The 14,710-nt window shown below is 48.2% G+C and overlaps 1 protein-coding gene across 1 annotated transcript; it reads left to right on the top strand.

Moving 5' to 3' along the window:
* Nucleotides 1–1,220: 1,220 nt before the first annotated feature.
* Nucleotides 1,221–2,859, top strand: IER5 (immediate early response 5). Its single transcript, XM_069459543.1, has one exon. The coding sequence runs from the start codon at nucleotides 1,221–1,223 to the stop codon at nucleotides 2,199–2,201; it is 981 nt and encodes a 326-aa protein (XP_069315644.1). The 3' UTR covers nucleotides 2,202–2,859.
* The last annotated feature ends 11,851 nt before the right edge of the window (nucleotides 2,860–14,710 follow it).

The following is a 14,710-nucleotide window of genomic DNA, read 5'->3' as shown; positions in this document are numbered from 1 at the left end:
AGAACAACGTGAAAAATGTCTGCTTTTGTGGAGAACCAATAACTTTGTATCTAGACACAATTCCTTTTTTTTTTTTTGGGACAGAGTCTCACTCTGTTGCCTGGGCTAGAGTGAGTGCAGTGGCGTCAGTCTAGCTCACAGCAACCTCAAACTCCTGGGCTCAAGCGATCCTCCTGCCTCAGCCTCCCAAGTAGCTGGGATTACAGGCATTCGCCACCATGCCCGGCTACTTTTTTCTATATATATTTTTAGTTGTCCATATAATTTCTTTCTATTTTTAGTAGAGACTGGGTTTCGCTCTTGCTCAGGCTGGTCTCGAACTTCTGACCTGGAGCGATCCTCCCGCCTCGGCCTCCCAGAGTGCTAGGATTACAGGCGTGAGCCACCGCGCCGGCCTAGACACAATTCCTTGATAAGAAGCCAAAAAGTCAGGAACTTTTAGAACCCTCCCTTTTCTCTGGCGTTAAAATTGACAGATGCTAAAGAGTGTGTGTGTGACTCTAGGAGACAAGGGACTTTTCCAACAATAACATCCGCCAAATACGTTGTAGTGATACTATTTGTTCTGGGGGTATATCTTCTATTTCTGTCAGGGCTTGCCGCGGGTTCGCAGACCCGCGGGGCCTGGAAAGGGTGGCGAGGCGTATGAGGCGGGCTTGACCAGGGAAGCGTCGGGACTGTGCTGCAGAGCAGAGTCCACCGCCACACTCGGATGAAAGTTCGAATGGTTTCGTTCGCCTTGTATCAGCGCACAAGCCAGAATCTTTAACTACCAACAGCACCGCCCTCGAGCACACGCCCCCACCGGCGCGGGACGGTGGCCGCCCGCGGTCGCCCCCTTTAAGAGCCTGCTCCGCGGGACGAACGTTCGAACGGGCCCGGCGCCCCTCCTCGGTCTCCGATTGGCCGCGCGCGGCGCTCAAGGGCGCCGGAACGGTTGGCGGCCCTCGGTGATTGGCGGGCGAGGCTCTTATATAAGGCGCGGGGCTGCCAGGCTGTCCTGTTTCGCGACCGGACCTGAAACTAGGCAGTTATCTGGTGTAGAGAGGCGGGGGGACAGCGCGCGCGTCACCGGAGTCGTTTCTCTTTAGGAGTCTTCAGCTGTCGAGGGCGCACCCCAGGGCCGACTTGTTTACGGCTCCCGAGCCCCTCCCCGCTCCGAACGTGAGCCAGGGCTCACCCCCGTCACCTCGGCGCCAGCCCTGCGGAGGGGAGGCAGGATGGAGTTCAAGCTGGAGGCTCACCGCATCGTCAGCATCTCCCTCGGCAAGATCTACAACTCGCGGGTCCAGCGCGGCGGCATCAAGCTGCACAAGAACCTCCTGGTCTCGCTGGTGCTGCGCAGCGCCCGTCAGGTCTACCTGAGTGACCCGTGCCCGGGTCTCTACCTGGCCGGTCCCGCGGGCGCGCCGGCGCCGCCGACGCAGCAACCCGGGGAGCCGGCGGCCGGACCGCCCGCCGGCTGGGGGGAGCCGCCTCCGCCTGCCGCCCGCGCCGCCTGGCCGGAGACGGAGCCGCAGCCGGAGCGCCCCGCGGTCCCAGACGCGCCGTGGGTTGGGGGCGCGGAGCCGACGGCCACGGTGACCGGAGCCGCGGACGCTCTTCAAGGCAGGGAGGCGGACGTGGCGGAAGCCGCCTGGGGCCGCGTGGAAGGGCCGCGCGAGGCGGCCGCCAGAGGAGCCGGGAGCCCCGCCGGAGGCTCGGACGTCTTCCCCGAGGGGCCTCAGGCAGCGCGCCGCCCCTGTGCCTGCCCCTCAGGACGGGAGGACCAGCGGGGCGCGGCGGCCGCGTCCCCGGGTGCTGACTGCTGCTGCGCGCCGCGGCGCTCGGTGGACGAGTCCCCCGCGCCGCCCGCCGTGTGTCCCAGGAAGCGCGGCGCGGCGGGGGTGGGCGGCGGCCCCGCGGGCTGCCCGGCGCCCGGCTCGACCCCGCTCAAGAAGCCCCGCCGGAACTTGGAGGAGCAGCCGGGCGGGGAAGAGGACGACGACGCGGAGGAGATGGAGACCGGTAACGTGGCTAACCTCATTAGCATCTTCGGTTCCAGCTTCTCCGGACTCTTACGGAAGAGCTCCGGGGGCGGCAGGGAGGAAGAAGAGGGAGAGGAGAGCGGTCCGGAAGCCGCCGAGCCCGGGCAGATCTGCTGCGATAAGCCGGTGCTGAGAGACATTAACCCTTGGAGCACAGCCATCGTGGCCTTCTGAGCCCCCGTCCGCGTGCGGGGAGGAGGTTGAGCAGCGGGCGTCCCCGAAGTTAGGGCCGGGCCCCTCCCGGCCGCGAGGACTCCCGGAGACCGCAGGCGCCGAGCGCTTTGGGGAGACTGGTTGCTGCCGGGCAGCGCGGACCGCCCCGGGCTGGGCGGCCTGCTGTGCCGGGACACTCGAGTCTCATCCTGAGACCTGGGAGCTTGGGCTTATAGGAAGAGGACGATCGTTAACTTTTGTGTACGTGTATGTCTGTGTGTCTGTATGATGTAAGTTCGTCTTGTTGAATTAAGACTATTTTGTCCTTCTGGAATGCACCACTCCTTCCCCGGAGCTTAAGAGATTGGGGGCAGACAGGGACTTTCCTCTGCCGGCAGCACGGAGGAGGAAGCGGCTACGAGGTTCGGGCCGGGGAGTTCCCCATTGGTCCTCGGGGGAGGGAGGGACTTTACGCCCACCCCTCACATGAAAGCTAGAACCGTACCGAGCCAGGAGTGGCGTTTCCTCCCAGGATTTCCTAGGACTAGAGGGATTTAGTCTGCAGTAGAGACTTGTATTCTTTCGCTCCCGCCCCACCTTTCTCTCTCACCGAAGAAATGTTCATACCCTGTGATTACCCTGGGAAAGGGGAATATTAACGGCCCTTCGCTTCCCCACGGGGGGGAGAAAAGCTTGATGAACTTCACAGAAGAGTTCAAGCTTGGAAATATGGAGTTTATAGAGAAAAGCTATATTTTTAAAAGCTCTAGGTCAGAACTACTACACAGTGCTTTTAAAAAGTGTTTAATGAAACAGAGTTTACAGACAGAAGCCCTAAGTGGAAAGACCTTATGGTTTTGTAGATATGGTGACTCCAGTCTTTGTTGTATAAAGGTTGGGGGAGCTGGTAAGGTTTTTGTACAGTATTTTCTCCTTCAATGTATTGATTTTTGTATAAAAATGTAACTTTACGTGTCTAACACGTATTAAATATTTTGAAGCAACCTCACTGTCTTGTCTGTATAATCATCCACCAGGGTTGGCAGGTAAGAGGGAGGAGGGAAACTAGGGCCTGGGCTAGAAAATTGAAGGTGTGGTTCTTAATATCAGTCATTCACAGACTGAGGACATTGTTTGCTGACTTAACTAAATATCAAGAGCAACACTCTTAAGGTTTTTCCTTCCAGATCAGAGGACTGGTATTAGATAACTAATATCAGTGACCTGCTAGTTTCTTGAAACCTGCCATTACAACTGCCTTATCTAAAGTCAATTTATGCCAATTCCATTTTCTACAGCCCAATATGATAGTGTCTGTTTAATATTAAATTATTTTAGCACCAACTTTTGAAGCCCATCTCATCTACAAAAATGTGTTTCACCAAAACTTTCTTTCAGCCTCCTGTTAAGCTATGTAATATGGGTCATTTTTTTAGCTTTGTTATTGAAAAAAATATTTGAGATAGTAGCTTACTTCTTTTAAAGCCTCTTAGAACCAAAATAAGAGGAAGCTGAAGAGACTAACTTGCCTAAATGGGCAAGTCAACTTCTGCATTACAGTGGGTATCAAGATGAGAATGTTCAATTTTTTCTTTTATTGTTATGTCTGTAGAAAGTAAATGCATCAGTAAAAGGGAAATTGCTTGTGTCAAACCAGATAAGGAAGGAGGGCTAGGCAAATTTAATTCTCATTTAGCAAAACTTTCGAATTTGTTACCTAAGTGATGATAGCCAAGGTCATCTATTGATTTTACTAATATTACTGTGATTAGAGGTTTTTTGTTTAAAGTAAAATGTTCAATATTTGAGAGATAATAATCCATTTCAGAAGCAAACCAATCAGAGAATGATGATTATTGAATATGGTTGCCAGCACTTTAAAAGATGGTACTGGTTTATAACTTATGAGTAAATAAGGTGTTGGAGAGGGGGAGAAATTAAGGAAAGAGATGCTTTAAGTAAATGTTATGGCCTTTGAGGAAAAGGAGCATATGAATGGTGGCTTGGCCTTTGCTAAAGTCCAAATTATACGTCCTTGGTAGCTGAGTAGGCCAGTGGTTTGATATTTCTTCAAATCTAATAGTGGTTCCTTAAGCATAGGGAACTTTCTACTTTATGCTCCATCACCATAATAATATAGTCATAGAATTAAACATTCTCTAGTCAGGGTATTATTAAATAGATTTGTTTTTGTTTCAGAAATTAGCTGTTTAAGTTGTTATAGCTAGGAGCGATCCAGTGGGTGCTGACTGCTTCAGCTGAAAAAGGTGTCTAGGACATTAATTCTGCAAACATTTTCTGTTGCTAGAAAGTATGTGCTTGAACTGCTATCTCCATGCATTTGTTTTTTTAAGAGACAGGGTTTTTGTTGCCCAGGCTGGAGTGCAGTGGTGTGATCATAGCTCACTGTAGCCTGGAACTCCTCCGCTCAAGAGACCCTCCCACCTCGGCCTGGCCTGCGGAGTAGCTGAGCCTACAGGCACAGGCTACCATACCCAGCTAATTAAAAAAAAATTTTTTCTTTTTTTGTAGACACAGAGTCTCACTGTGTGGCCCAGGCTGGTCTCGAACTCCTGGCCTCTAAGTGTTTATCTGCCTCTGCCTCCTAAAGTGCCAGGATTACAGATGTGAGCCACTGTGCCTGCTCTCAATGCATTGTTATATTTCAAAGTGGGTAACATTTGGTTTAAGAGAGCTGATATATTTTGATTGAGACTAAAGTTCCTATTGATCCTTGGTTTCACATTAAAATGAACTATAGGACCATGTATCTGCTTCATTTAGAGAATGTAAATTGGCATGTTTGATAGAAGGGTAAGTTTTATAGGAAATTAGAAATATTTTTTTTTTTGTTACAAAAGCAGTATAGTGTAATGAGCTCTGGAACCAGACTGCCTGGGTTTTTCTGTTGTGGCTCTGCCACCTAACTGTGGAAACCTGGACACGTTACTTCATCTCTCTATGCCTCAGTTTTTTCAAATGTGCAATTGGGATAATTGTACCTACCTTAGGGCTATGAAAATTAATGAGTTAATGCTCTTAAAAATACTTCATACATATTATAAGCACTCAAATGTTATTGTTAATGTAGAAGTGAATTATATATGTGAATCAGATATACTGTGGTCATAGTATTGTATATATTCGTAAGAAAGGAGGGGAAGGGAGAATCTTTTAAATTATCCTGTTCAGTTTTTCTGTGGACACTTGGCTGTCTGTCCTGAAGCTTTGTTCTAGTAGCATAGTTTTGTTGCTATGTACATCTCATATCAACCTGTGACGTCCCCAATTACATCAAACAGCTCTATTTTCTGAGAGGAATAAGCAGGAGGGAAGACACACAAGGAGCAAAGTTCTTGTTGACATACAAATGCTTTCTGTGGATGAGTAAAGAAGAAAATAGCCCATAGAGTTATTTTTAGCCTTAATTACTTGGGCATAGAATGTTTAAACCATGCTCATTGATAGGTCCTGGACAAGAGCCTTCCTGATGACAAGATAGGGTTATCACAAAACTAAATGAGATGCAGTGTGATTAGAAACAAAGCCATAGTTTAGTGCCTAACCATCTCTTGACCACTCTGTGAGGGTCCTTTTCTCTTGATCAAATTAACCTTAGTGCTGATCTGGAGAACACTTTTTTGACTGCCATGTAAAAGCCAGATGTTTAAAGTGCTTTTTGAGGCTGGTTGCTGTGGCTCACACCTGTAATCCTAGCACTTTGGGAGGCTGAAGGTGGGGGAGGATCACTTGAGGCCAGGAGTTCACAACCAGCCTGGGCAACATAGTGAGACCCCTTCTCTACAAGAAAATTTAAAAATGAGCCAGACATGGTGGCACATGCCTATAGTACTGGCTAGTGAGGAGGCTGAGTCGGGAGGATTACTTGACCTTAGGAGTTCAAGGCTGCAGTGAGCTATGACCACATCACTGTATTCTAACCTGGGTACCAGACTGAGACCCTTGTCTCTTAAAAAATTAAAAGTGCTTTTGACAAGTACTCCAAGAAGATCACATTAATAGGGTATACAGGTGATAAATTTTAGTACAGTATGCACTTCTCAACCATGTCACTGTAAACCTGTCTTCCCTTTCAGAAACCATCATTTGTACTTGGGGAAAGGAACTAACAATGAAAAAGCTTGACCTGTTTTCTCGAAGGTGACTGGGTTTTCTTTATGGCACCTAATAACCTTTCCATTCCTCCCATTCATCACTGATTGGATTTTGGAATGAGAAGTGGGAGCAAATGGGTCATTTAACAACTTTGGTGGAATGTTTCTCAGAATAAAGGTGTGGTAAATATTGGGAATGAAATTAATAATGACAAAACTGCTTCATTTTATCACTGGGTTGGTTAGTCTGAGTCTCTCTTCCTTCAACTTACTAGGCATTGTAACCTTGCTCAGAGCGTGTGTGATGGGATCGAAAGGCCAATACCCACTGTGACATGGAGTTTCATGGACAATTATTTCCTTATACTTTAAAAAAACAACAACGTAGAGTTAGTTCAGTTCACTGAATAACCAAAGGATTTCTGATCTCCTGCCCTAAATATTTTATTCTTGTCCCGTTTGTGAATTTTTTATTCTCCTAGGCTTCCTTTCATCTCAGCAGTTCCTGAAAGAAGATGGGAATGAAAAGAAACGCTGATCTAACCTTTCTGCGACTATGAAAGAAGCCGTTACTATGAGGTGCAGTGCAGTGCTCCGGTGGGGAGGGAGGTCTGCTTCCCGGGATTCCTGGCACTCTTTCCAGTAATGAGCAGTTTGTCTCTCAGCCCTTGAACCATTGTTCAAATTTAAAATTTTACCCAGTGGAAAGCCTTGGGAAGAAAAACACAGGAGCAGAGTTGATGTTAGGAATCACTGTGATCTTAACTCATGCCCTCGGAGTTGTTCGGTAACAATTGTTGAGGGTACAATAGAGAGGGAATATGAAAGAGCAGAAAGTGTGAAAGGATATATACATCTAGTTGAATGCCTCCTTCCTGATCCAAACACAGTTTTTCCCAGTGCCTGCCACCACTCCCCTTCCCCCAGTGGGAATGAGGGTTTAGAAATAAAATCCCTCTCTAGCAATTGCTCTCTCCCAGGGGAATACAGCCCAAAGCATCTTTGCTGGACTGCAGCCTGGAGTTTGTCTCAGACCTTTGGAATCCTACAGGCAGGGAAGGAGAAGCCTCTAGGGACTGCATTCCTGAAAGGGCCTCTCCCTCTCCCCTCCTCTCCTGGCCAGCAGCGGCCTCCACCACTGGATACTGCCCACTTTTGAGCAAATAAGAAAGTAGTGGCTCTCAGCTTTCGAGAGCTGCCGGAAGAAGGGCTGGTCCCCATGACTGTCCCTGGGCATCTCTAGCAGGTGATTCTTTTCGGGGACTGGCATAGAGTAGGCCTGGGATGTTTGTTGGTAAATCTACTTATTGGGAATTTTATACAATAAAGTTTTCAGGGACCTGGTCACAAGAAGTCCCTAAGCCTGTGGTGTGATCCATATCCCTAACTTGCAGGATGGTGAGACGGCTGCCCGCTTTCCACCCATGTAGCCACAAGTCAGCCCTGGTCCCAGCCCACTGCTTTCTCCCTGTGAACGGGGCCTTTGCCGGGTTGCCCCAGCCCAGTCATTCCACCAGATGCCAAGGCAAGGCTCCTTTCAGTTTTTCTAGAACTCAGGAATATGCCAAAAGCCATGTGTTCTCACCTGCGTGTTCGTCAACTCATTCCACCTCTCAAGCCTTGAGGCAGGGCAGCTGCTGGAAATTCACATGCTGGAGATGAAAGCAAAACCGTCTATTCCCTCTGCGCAAATCTCTGCTCCCTCTGCTCGAAGCACTGAGGTTGTCTCTGAGTGTTTCCATTGCCTGCTCCCCACACTCGATCCCCTTCCCGAGTCCAGGATACCCTCCGTTAGTTCTCCAAGCTGCTGCACATCTGCTTGGTTATTTCTTTCTAGCCAGTCACAGGATCAGCCTACCCTTTGTGGCATGGATGCTTCCTTCAGCGATGAGGCTGCTTTGTCTTTCCTTCTTTTCTGTCTGTCTGGGTCTTTCTCTCGGTCTCCTCTCCCCACCCTCTCCGAACGAAGGACGCTCACATTCATCACTTTCCTGGGGCAGAGTCTGACTCTGCTCAAGGCAGAGCTGTGATTGGGAATGCTACGGCCCGCCAAAAAGGAGCGAAGATTTGGATTTCCTGACCATGAGACTCGCAAAGGGTCTCCAGAGGCTCTGGGCCCTGGAGATGAAGGCACAGCTGTGGTGGCTGGAAGTCATTCTCTCACCGTGCCTCACCAGACCCCCAATTCCACCATAATAGCAGGGGGTGCGTAGGGGCGTATACATCCTAGAAACAGGAGCAGCAGCTGAAAACAGCTTGGCTAGTGGCCAGATGCAGGGAAGGAGAGGCAAAGCCAGGGGAGCCCAAACGTGGGCTACACAGCATTGCTGCTTCCCCTTCCTTTGCAGGAACTGCATGTGCCACTTTCTAGAACAGATAATGAATCACAGAGCTGCTCAGATGAAGAAATCCAAAAGTGCCTTTTTGTCTTGTCTCCCTCCTTCTAGGCTTTGATTGATTAATGGAGACTTTTTACACTGAGTTACTAGAAGTGGGAGTGGGGTGTAGTTAAAACCCACTGGGATCGTGCAACGGAAGTGACCGGCAGGAAGTGAGCTAGAGGGCTGTGAAGTGATGGGGCTGGGGGCTGCCGCTGGGTCAAGTTCTGCTCAAGAAGGTCTGCTGAGGCCCGAGTGAATGCAGGGCAGGAGCACCCCATTCAGTTTTTTCTCCACAGTTTTTCTTAAGGTGCACCAGAACCTCCTATTTTCTTCAGACAATTTCCAAATTTTATTTTTGGTTTGGAAAAGGGTGAAAGTGCCTTGGCATCTGCATTTATCAGCATGCTCTCTGTCTCTCTCCCCTACTTTAGAGACCCTGGAGTGGCTTTTCGTTTTATGGCCATGGGAGAAATCCCTAAAAGCAAAGATTCCATTTCAGAAGCTGAAGTTGAGGTATATGGGACGCTATGCTGGGTTGTTCTTGCTCTGTAATTTCTGTGGGTTTCTCGCCCCATCCTATTCTCTCTTCAGAATGTCTTTTCAAAGACACTCCCAGTCTGCACTGCTGAGAGCAGCTGTGAAGATGCATGCGATGTGTGGGTGATTCTGGCCTGTGGGCTTGCCCAGCTGTCTGCTTCCCAACCTTTTGGTCCCCTCAGCCTCAGGCATCTGGCCTCCTGACATGGAGCTGGCAGCTGCCTAAGGCTCCTGAATGCCCTTATGAGAGAACGAGGCAAAGAGGGGTGAGTCTCCTACCTATGGGGAAGGTGGGGAAGAGAAAATGAGGGCCAGAGAGTGGGTGGTAGGTCATCCTGGACAGGCAAGTCTTTCCTTCTTTTTGGGGGTGGACACTCCCTGAAAGTAGAGACAGTGTTATTTTCACCCCTGGACTGGTTCCTTGAGACTCCTCTGGGCAAGAGACTGTAGCCTTGAATCTGGAAATGTGACTCACTACTTCGAAAGTCATTCTCTTTCTTGGTTTCTATCTATAGGTTTTTTTTGTTTGTTTTTGTTTTCTATTTTTAGTAAGGGGTGGTCTCACTCTTGCTCAGGCTGGTCTTGAACTTCTCAGCTCAAGCAATCCTCTTGCCTCTGCCTCCCAGAGTGCTAGGATTATAGGCGTGAGCCACCATGCTGGCCTCTATTTACAGTTTTTTAAAAAGTATCAACTTGCCTCACAATTGTGATTAGAAAATAAATTAGTGTTTGTAAAGCAAAGCTAAAAGATATAAACAACTCACCCCTGGTCCCATCAATTAAGTATGTACAGGAACACCCAGAAGGAGCTCATCAATAGGGAATACAGGATGCAAGCAACAGGATCCTGGCCCTAGAGGCGATTACATTCCAGATGAGATGCGAAACAACATAGGAAACCTGATAGTACGTAAGTAAGTATGGTCTAGCCCCTTCTCAAAGTATGGTCCTCGGACCAGCAGCATGAGTATCATTTCAGAGCTTCCCAGAAATGCGGAATCTCAGGCCCCACTCCAGACATACTGAATCTGCAGTTTAACAAGATCCCCGGGTGATTAAAGTTTAAAAAGCAGATATTTCCACTGATCTCAGGATCGTGAGAATTTCTCAGCTTTCAGTCCCTCCAGGCCTAGCTCCCTCTTGCCATGCCTTCTCTCACATGCTGACTCCAGCCATAGGAACTATCTGCAGTGTGGGTAACTTCCCTGCAGGGCCTTTTCAGATGCTGCTCCCCAGGGGAGTATGGTCAAGCTCAGAGCTTAAAGCTGCAAGAATAAAGAAACTCTATAGGGAAGAGAGAGGGCAGAAAGCTAAGACCAGGTGATGAGGAAGCCTAGTGGTAGGGGGCTGGAGTAGGAAGACAGCTGTGTCAAAGGGGGCAGTTTGTGGTGAGGTGGGAGCAGAGGCTGGCTGCTGCCCAGGGAGATGGGCAACAGAAAAGCCAAGGAAAACAAGAACAAAGACAATGTCACTGAACTGAAGACTGCTGTCAGTCAATTTAGACAGAGGTTCTGCTAGAAGATGGGAGAGAAAACCAGATTATAAAGGGAGTGGAAAGATGTGGAGGCCTTGGCTGTAGCTCCTTCCCTAAGAAACTTGGCATAAAAGGCAAAAGAGAACCAGCATGACAGCTAGAAAGGACCTTGGGTCAATTGAAAGGACCTCTGCGTGTCTTAAGACGGAGCCAGTGGGTGTAGAACAGCTATATTGAGGGCGAATGGGGTTTGAATATATTATAAACTCCTAAATATGTGTCTCTTATCAAGAGGAATAAACACTTTCTTTTCCTTCTCCTGTCAAATAAAAGGAGACCAGAAACACTAATAAATCACCCCAGGGACCTTGTTAGTATCGGCAGCCTGCATTCTCTTCCTCACTCCCAGCCCGCGAAGACCCTTGCAGCTTAAACGCCAGCACACCAGTTGGCAAGGTAACAAACTGCCAGAGGATGCTGGAGTATAAAAGGATCACTCCCTGGAACCCTGGTGCCGCCAGCTACTAATCTAAAGATAGAGATTTCTGATGCTTCATCCCCTTTATAGATTAGGAGTTTAAAACATATTGGAATGCAAGCGTGTGCTATGAGGAAAGCAGGATTTGGTGTTCTTGCCAGCAGAAAGCATAGAAAGCACACGCACACGTGCACACACACACCCCCCACACACAGACACACACACACAAGTAGTCTGTTCTCATTTGGAAAGCCAGTTATGAATGAGCGTGGTTTCCTGGGTAAGAAATTTTCTCTTCCTTCCCTCTCCACCAAGTCTGACCTCATCTGTCGATTTCAGTGTTATGGAGGATTAGTCTGAGGCTGAAAACAGGTTGAGACATGTCCAACAAAGAGGCTCCGGATACTGAAGGAAAGGGAGGGAAGCCAAGCAGTTTTAGGTCTCTGAAGACAACTGATGAGAGGGTAAGGAGAACAAAGTAGGAGTGAGAGAGGAGAATGGGGTGGACATGGATGAGGAAGGCAAGAGGGACAGATGTCTGTGATTTAAAGAGAAACACAAGACTAAAATAAACTGAGTCAGCAAACAGGAAGAATGTTAGAAGTAGCAAAAGGTAATGGACTGAGAACTGCCGTGTATTTGATAAAACACAGCCCCATCCAGATGGAGAAACAGCATTATCCCCCAGCAAAGTCCTCTGGAATACGGAAGAAAAATGCAAAAGAAGTAATAGCTCTACTAGGAAGTGGGATCATTTCGTGCTAAAGCTGTGATAGTAATTTACAAACCAACACCATTACTGGACTTTTGTCACAATTTTCTGAAAAGATAAGGTGAGGCCCTAACTTGTTAGTCTTTGCATGCCTGGACCACCCAGAGACAAAATTCAACCCAGATCTCAAAATTCCTCCAGTATGTTTGCTTTCTATCCTAATTAGCCAAAGCTATTTCTAAAATCAAGCAGATCATCCTCTCTCAGATTCTATTGCCCCACTGCTAACTGCATCTAGTGTCTTCTCCTGACTTTTGTCTGATTCTTCTACTCACATTCCTTCTCAGGTACCAGGTTGCAAATCTTGGCCTCACTCCCCCAGTCCCCACCACATCCCTCTTGCCAACACATCTGAACACGTAAGCTTACAGCATTACAGCATTGTCTCCACAACGTGCTTGTCTCCCTTCTTGCTTTCCACTCCCCACTGTTATGTCTTCCTTCCTAACTTCAAACACTCACTACCTCAGTCTGTTCTCCCCTTTGCCTCAACCCTCTGCTTCCCCCAGCCCTGCCTCCTAACTAATAGATTACTCATCTTACAGTGTAGTTTGGTGATGTTATCAGTCTGACTCAGAAGCCTCTAATGACTCCTCATATTGTCTATGAACTCCTTTGCCTGCCATTCTGCCTTTCATTCAACCATCATTTATCGTTTACTCTGTGCTGGGTACGAAGATGAGTAAGGAACTTGATGTCTTACGGGGAGAGGGATGGAGAACTGATCATGACAACTCAAGTTTAATACTGTGGTGATACAGGAATAGTGATGAGGGATATTTAACCCAGACAGAAGGTCAGAGAAGTGTTCTAGGAAGAGGAGGGTATTTCTGTGCTGAATCTCAAAAGGCAAATTGGAGTTAGCCAAGTTGGAATAAGGGGGCGATCTTTCCAGGCAAATAGAGCTGCATGTGCAAAGGTCCTGAGGCCTTGAGAGCTGGTAGAAGCTGGACATAACAAATGCTCCATTCTGATTGGAGCGTGGGTGTGGAGTGGAGCATGGCCCCAAAAGGATCAAGAGGGGTCAGACTACAAAAGGCTAGGTGTGCCATGCTAGGGGGGTTGGTTTCATCTTAAAAGATGCGAGGGAGCCAGGAAGGATTTCAAGCAGGGGTGGGGCCCAATCAGATTTGAGAAGTAGTGTGGAGATAGGACTGGGAATGGGAGAAGAGGAAAGATCTGTTGTACATTGCCTTGTACTGTTACTTGTGTACATGTTTTCTTTAATTTCCTGACATTTCTTACCTTTCCCTTCCCCACCAAATTGTAAAGTCTTTGAACCTAAGTGCTGGACCTTAATCTTACCTATGTGGAAGCCTTTCCTGCCAGGATCTGCCCTGATATCAGCAGACCTGAAGAAAGTGAAAAGAATGGGGACTAGCCTAGAAGCAGTAGGCAGGAGGGAGCTCATGAGTGAGCAGGGAGAGAAAGGAATGTGAGGTTTCTCTCACTCGACCCCGCACTTCCTGTAGCCCAGCTGGGTTCCCGCTCCAGTTTCTGAGAAGAGAATTCTGAGTCACCTCTTTCTTTCTAAACTCTTCTCTTCCCCAAAGGGATCTGAAGGCTGCAGGGGCGTTGGAGTAGGAAAGAGCAGCACCATCTGATTCTTTCCCCTTCTCACCATATAAACAAAGGGCAGTGATGCTGACAATGGCCAAGCCCAGAAGAATCCAGCCAGAATATGACTGTCTGCCTCTCACCCCTGGAACCTGGCTTCCACTGGGCGGGGAATTTCACTTAGAAAGTAGGCAGAGGGTGGTGAAATTAGTCTCAAGAAGCTGAGTGGGGGCCTGGGAGGTGGCTCACACCTGTAATCCTAGCACTCTGGGAGGCCAAGGCAGGAGGATTGCTTGAGCTCAGGAGTTTGAGACCAGCCTGAGCAAGAGTGAGACCCCCATCTCTACTAACAATAGAAAAATTAGCCAGGCATGGTGGCACGTGTTGGGAAGCTGAGGCAGGAGCATCGCTTGAGCCCAGGAATTTGAAGTTGCAGTGAGCTACAATGACACCAATGCATTGCACTCTACCCAGGGTGACAGAGTGAGACTCTGTCTCAAAAAAAAAAAAAAAAAAGAAAGAAAGAAAATAAAATGAAAATGAAAAAATAAAGAAGCTGGGTGGGAGGAGGGCTTGAGGGAAGGCAGGGAATGGAATCAAGTTTATTTAAGCTACTTCTCTGGTTACCAGGCTCTTGGCTCTCTTTCTGGTAATTGCTTGTTTACTCACTTCCCGGTTCTCAGAGGCTGTTGGACTCCTGCTGCTCTGGGAGTTGTGGGCTTACCTGACCCCCTCCTTCCTCACCTTCTCCACTGTATAGAACCCACTGGGAACGAACAAAGACCAGAGTTCAAGTCCTAATTAGGTCTCCAGTGAGGTAGAGGTGATAGTCTTCATTCCATCTCAAGCAGAGAGACGCTGAAATCCCAGAACCAGCCCTTAAATTGGCTGTTGGCCTGGTGCTTAGAATGAATACCCTCGGGAGGTGGGCAGGCCCCTGGAAGCTGGTTTCTGGGAGAGGGTCTTTAAATACAACAGCCCTACTGTTGTACCCCAACCTAAAGTTCCTCCCCCAGGAGGGCATTTGAGTGCTGCAATTTAAAAATCCCTGAAAGTCAGAGTAAAGATATGATAAACACAACTATGCAGATTGTACTCACAGAGAAAACAGAAGATAAGTGACTCCTCCTATCTGACTATAACTAGTAAGAACTTGTACTACTATCTGACTATAACTGGTAAGAGCTTGTACTAATGCTTCCCAAAGGGGACAGAT

The sequence above is a fragment of the Eulemur rufifrons genome, chromosome 27 (assembly GCF_041146395.1).
Source record: "Eulemur rufifrons isolate Redbay chromosome 27, OSU_ERuf_1, whole genome shotgun sequence".
NCBI classification, from domain to species: Eukaryota; Metazoa; Chordata; class Mammalia; order Primates; family Lemuridae; genus Eulemur; species Eulemur rufifrons.
This window is presented reverse-complemented; position numbering and strand designations above follow the sequence as displayed.

Coding starts and splice junctions, on each gene's coding strand:
- IER5 (XM_069459543.1), top strand. CDS start 1,221: ATGGAGTTCAAGCTGGAGGCTCACCGCATCGTCAGCATCTCCCTCGGC.